This window comes from Aplysia californica, unplaced genomic scaffold (assembly GCF_000002075.1).
Source record: "Aplysia californica isolate F4 #8 unplaced genomic scaffold, AplCal3.0 scaffold00296, whole genome shotgun sequence".
NCBI lineage: Eukaryota > Metazoa > Mollusca > Gastropoda > Aplysiida > Aplysiidae > Aplysia > Aplysia californica.
Window position 1 is genome coordinate 899171 of NW_004797566.1, and position 5649 is coordinate 904819.

General features: G+C 43.5%; 1 protein-coding gene across 1 annotated transcript in view; it reads right to left on the reverse strand.

Annotated features, from left to right (window-relative positions):
• LOC106012224 (craniofacial development protein 2-like) overlaps nt 1-1979 on the reverse strand; it is a 3853-nt gene extending 1874 nt beyond the window's left edge. Inside the window, exon 1 of the mRNA XM_013084480.1 lies at nt 1560-1979. Coding sequence (XP_012939934.1) covers nt 1560-1979 — 420 coding nt within the window. The remainder of the gene's footprint in view (nt 1-1559) is intronic.
• Between the last annotated feature and the right edge of the window lie 3670 nt (nt 1980-5649).

The window sequence follows — 5649 nt, forward strand, 5'->3', positions numbered from 1 at the left end:
TTAGGACTTTCGACTTTCCGGAGTGGATCTTCAATCCAACAGACTCTGATAGGCTGTTTAAAATTGTTGTCTTTGCTTGCATCCGTTCCTGGGTGTGTGACAGAAGCGCCAAGTCATCTGCAAAGTCCAGATCGTCCAACTGTGTCCAACTGTGTATACCGTTTCTGTGTTCTCTGGTGGTTTCCTTCATCAGCCAGTCGACTGCCAATATGAAGAGGAACGGTGATAATAAACATCCCTGTCCCACACCAGTCTTGATGTCAAAGATGTCAGTGAGCTGGCCATCATGTACAACCCTGCAACTTGTCTCTTTGTACATACTCTTGATGAGGTTCACCAACTTCTGTGGGATTCCGTGGAGTCTCAGTATCGTCCATTGTGTTGCTCGGTCTATACTGTCAAAAGCCTTCTCATAGTCAAGGAAGTTGACGATCAGCTGGGAGTTCCACTCCAGGGACTGTTCCACAATAATCCTCAGCGTGGCAATCTGGTCGGTGGTAGAGCGATATTTTCGGAATCAAGCCTGTTCATCCCGTAGTCTTGGATCCGTTGCTGTCTTTATTCTCTCCAGAATGATTCTGTTGAAGACCTTACAGAGAAGAGTGATCCCTCTGTAGGTACTGCAGTTGCTGAGATCCCCCTTTTTTGGAAGCTTCACGAGGTGTCCTTCTTTCCAATCATTTGGGAACTTGCTCTCATTCCAGATCCTGGTAAACAGTGGGAGGAGGATGTCTGCCGTCACATTGGCATCTACTTTTAGGGCTTCAGGTGGAATCTGGTCGGGACCGGCCGCTTTACCTTTGTTCAGCTTCTTAATGGCGTCCAGAATCTATTGTTTTGAAGGAGCATCACAGCAGATTGGTAACTCATTTCTTGCTGGAAAGATGTTTGGTGGGTTGCACGGTGGTGGTCTGTTCAGGAGACTGTTGAAATGCTCTACCCATCGTTTGGTCTGAGCTTCCTTTCCAAAAATGGTTTTCCCCTCTTGGTCCTTTACTGGTACTTCAGGTTTCCCGTATTTTCCAGAAAGTGTCCTTGTGGTCTGGTAAAGGATTCGCATGTGCCCCCCTACCGCTGCTTCCTCTGCCTTCTCAGCCTGTTCATGAATTCCTCCTTGTCTTTTCTTAGCGATTTCTTGACATCTTTAGCTGTTGTCCTGTACTTCTCCAATGCATCCGCACTTGACCCTCTTGTTTTACTTGCATTCGCTTCTGCCTTCAGCTGTCTTCCTATCCTAATTAAATCCGATGAGTGTTGGCTAATCCATTCCTTGTGCTCCCATTTCTTCACACCGAGTACTTCTTGACAGGTTGATGTAAAGACTTCTTTGACCTTGGTCCAGTGTGTATCCACCTCCATGTCTTCTCACCAAGATCCGCAAAGGGTTGAAATCTGTTCCTCAACTGCAGTTGAAACTCCTGTTTCTTGTGTCCATCTAAAAGACTTACTTGGAACTTCATTCTTTTGGTTCCTGTTCTGGTTCCATGCTTTTTTAGACGAAGCTTGAGTTTTGCTAATAGCAGATGATGATCCGATCCAACGTCTGCCCCTCTCTGTACTTGGACATCTTCCTGTGAACGCCTGAACCTACGAGAGATACAAAAATGATCAATCTGGTTCTCTGTCCTTCCATCCTGTGATACCCAAGTAGCCTTGTGGATCCTCTTATGGGGAAAAACAGAGCCTCCGATGACAAGACTGTTGAAAGCACAGAGATTTGCAAATCGCTCACCGTTCTCATTCATTTGTCCCAGGCCATGTTGTCCCATGATTCCCTCGTAATCTACGTTGTACTGACCAATCTTGGCATTAGCATCTCCCATTATGATGTTGACATCTTTCCTTGGCAGTTTGTCGATGACCCCCTGGAGCCGGCTGTAAAAAGCATCCTTGTCATTATCCGAAGCATCGTTTGTTGGGGCGTAGATCTGTACTATGATCATGTTGATGCTCTTACTTCTGGTAGTGAAAGAAGCCATGATGATCCTCTCCCCCTGTGGTTCCTATCCTCTAAGTGACTTCTGTGCATACTTACTCAAAATAATTCCAATTCCCTCCGCATGGTGCTTGTCTTCCCTCCCAGAATACAACACTTGTTCCCCCGAGCTGAGCTGCTTCTGTCCAGACTGTATCCAGTGGGTTTCGCTGACTCCTAGAATGTGCAGCCTGTATCTTTTCATCTCTTGTGTCACTTGAGAACTCTTTCCTGCTTCATACATGGTGCGAACATTCCACGACGCAATCCGGAGAGACTTGTTCGACAGAGAAGGTTTCGGGTCAGAGGAGTCCTTTCGGCTTTGTCCGCTGTCCTTCATTGTTCCTGCTGATGCAGAAGCTCCTCCGTCTCCCAAGATGGAAACATTATAAGGCATGTTTGTTCTTGTTTCTGTAACTTTCCTTTTTTACTGGGTCGGGTAGTTGGCCCTCCGCAAACTGTCACTTTTCGGGTGGCCAGACCTATGCACCTTTAGTCGCCTCTTACTACACGCAGTATCACGGCAGGTGTATTTTTTACTTGGCCCCCCACCTTACGATAACGTGCCCAAAGAATAATACGACAAAGACGTTTACAGTGATGTGGTTCAGTTCTTGGCATTATAATTTCTGGAGGGAAGATATCAATTAAATAATTATATGACACCATTGTTATTGACCCCTCCAAAAAGATTCGACTTGCAATCGCGTGTTCAAAATCGTAACAGTGTACGTTGTTATAAGTATTGTAGTAGGCCTACATGTATTAGTATTAGTGGCATGGCATGACTGAAAATACCATCTCCCCACGATTTTTAACGATGCAAGAGGAAGAATATAGTATTAGACACAATGCAGACAATACTATACAGCCATCGCTATAATTGTTTTCTTTATTCCTAGAATTTCAGTAAGTGTTTTACGGCACTTGCAAAACAATTAGATTATACAAGTACCGAAGACAAGAGGTATTTATTTACCGGTACAAACAAGAGAAGGCGGTGAAATAAGAAAGATAGATGTATGATAGGAATGAAGGAGGTTGACCGTGTGCGGCGCGCTGTTTCAGTAGCTAGTTTAATGGAGTCTTGCTTGATGACACACCCTAATGATTTCCTAATAGAATTAGATGAAGCTTCGATACTTGGGCGATTCATTTTCAAGAAACACGCAAGCCACTACCTCATTTCTAAGAAATACCTAGAGAGCAATTAGATTAAAAATGATCTTGGTGGGTTTTGTAAAGACATATCAACACACTCACACACACACGCTCGAGCGCGCACACACACGATCGCGCGCTCACACGCACGTGCACACACACACACACACACACACACACACACACACACGCGCGCGCGCGCGCGCACGCACGTACGCGCTATCACGCACGCACACACAGACGGCCGCACACACACACAAACCTACACGCAGACACACGTATATACTCTCTCTCTCTCTCTCTCTCTCTCTCTCTCTCTCTCACACACACACACACACACACACACACACACACACACACACACACACACACACACACACACACACACACACACACACACAAACCCACACACACACGCGCGCGCGCGCAAGCGCCCGCTCAAAGCACACGCATGCACACAGACAGACACACACATTGTATACGTTTGTTTGTGTGTGTGTGTGTGTGTGTGTGTGTGTTGTGTGTGTGTGTGTGTGTGTGTGTGTGTGTGCGTGTGTGTGTGTGTGTGTGTGTGTGTGTGTGTGTGTGTGTGTGTGTGTGTGTGTCGGCTGGGCATGATATGCAGTGGTTGAAAGAAAAACGTTTTCACACAGGGATCCACCCTATTTTAATTAGTTTGAATATCTGATATACAGCAGAGCGCATTAAAATGTTTTTCAAAAATAAAACAAACTATTGCTGATCTTTCTGATTCTATTATTTGTTTTCACTTCCTTTAGTTTGAGTAAAGACACCACACTATTTTGTGCATGTAAAAATTAAATCAAAACAAACAGACAGAAAGAAACAACGGAGGGAAAGAAATAATGGAAGCAGGTCCGACCTTTGGCGTCCACCAACCACCCAAATTGGTTTTTGTGGGAGTTTTCGTTGTTGTTGTTGTTTTTTTTGTTTTTTTAGTATGTGTTTTACGGTGTTCACAACGGCATACGATCATACGAGCACAGGACACACCAAACATTTTTAGTTGACAGGAAATTTTGAATTTTTTTCCAGGTGTCGGCCGAAGCCTACTCTTATCGATTTTGGACCATCAGAGGATCTTTAACGTGTGCAACTTGCGCACGTGACCTCCGCGAATTTTCATCCTTATCCGAGAAGGTTAAGTGTTAGATCTTATCTACCACAAGAGTCAGGAGCGCAGAGGAGGGGCAAAGGAGGTGAGGGGGTGGGGGGTGGGGGGCAGAAAGTGGAGGCGAAAGCAGACGACAGAACATTGTAAGAGAGCTGAAAAGAATGTGATATGAGAATATAATTTTAGGGAAGAACATTTTTCTTCCCCATCCGGATTCGAACCTGGGACTTATTGAATGAGAGAGACCACGAGAACCCTTGGGGGGGGGGGGTGTAAAAGAGGAGAATGAGGAGGAGATGAAGAAGAAAATGAAAAAGAAGAAGACGAAGAGCAACAACAAAAATAGGAACAAGCAGTAGAACAAGCTGAACAACAACAATAACAACAACAGCAACAACAACAACAACAACAACCACAACAACAACAACAATAACAACAACAGCAACAGCAACATCAAGTAGAACAAGAACAAACTATTATATAACAAGAACAAACAAGAACGCAGGTCTCCTGCCTGAGACAGCGAAGCACCTAACCCCTACACCACAGACACCGGTACTTTAGTACTTATTAATTCTAAACCCGAATGACAAAAATGAGGGTACATAGCACCATAATTGTCAAACCTGGCCCTGGCCTTTTTCAACAGAAGGTGAGGAATTGGTCCGAGCGATTCGATAGTTCTGAAACAGCTTGCTATTCACGTAACTCTCTTCTGTTTGTGTTGGGGTCGTGGGGTTGGTTTTGTTTTGTTTTGTTTTGTCTTTGTTGTTGTTGTTGTTGTTGTTGTTGTTGCTGCTGCTGTTGCTGTTTGTTTGTTGTTGTTGTTGTTTGTTTTTTTTTTTTTTTTTTTGGGGGGGGGGGGTTGGGGGTGGGGGGTGGGGGGGGGGTCGTTTTTTCCTCGCATTTGTATATGTAACATATTGAAGCTTCTGTCTGACATCTGAAGGTGTGTTTCTTTTAATCGGAATGTTTCTCTTTTTTCACATTTTTGTTTATTGACGCTGTTTTTATTTATATATTGATTTATATATTTATCTATATATTTATTTATCTATTTATTTATTTATTTAGTCATTCAGTCATTTAGTCATTTGGTCATTTTCTTATGGAGGAAAAGGGGGTGGTAATCACCAAAGCGTAGAGTCGACACAAAATATCAGCCAAATGGAACTAACAGATTGACATGAAATAACATGAAATCAGCGGAATTAACTGTTGATAAGATCTACCAAGTTAATACAGTTGATATAATAGTAATACAAAGTCACCAGAGCTCAGTGTTTTTTATGTCAACAAATTCATGTCATTAAGTGTAACGTAATACAAAATCAATAAAACTGTGTCAGTTGACCTAATTCACTTATTAAGTTATATG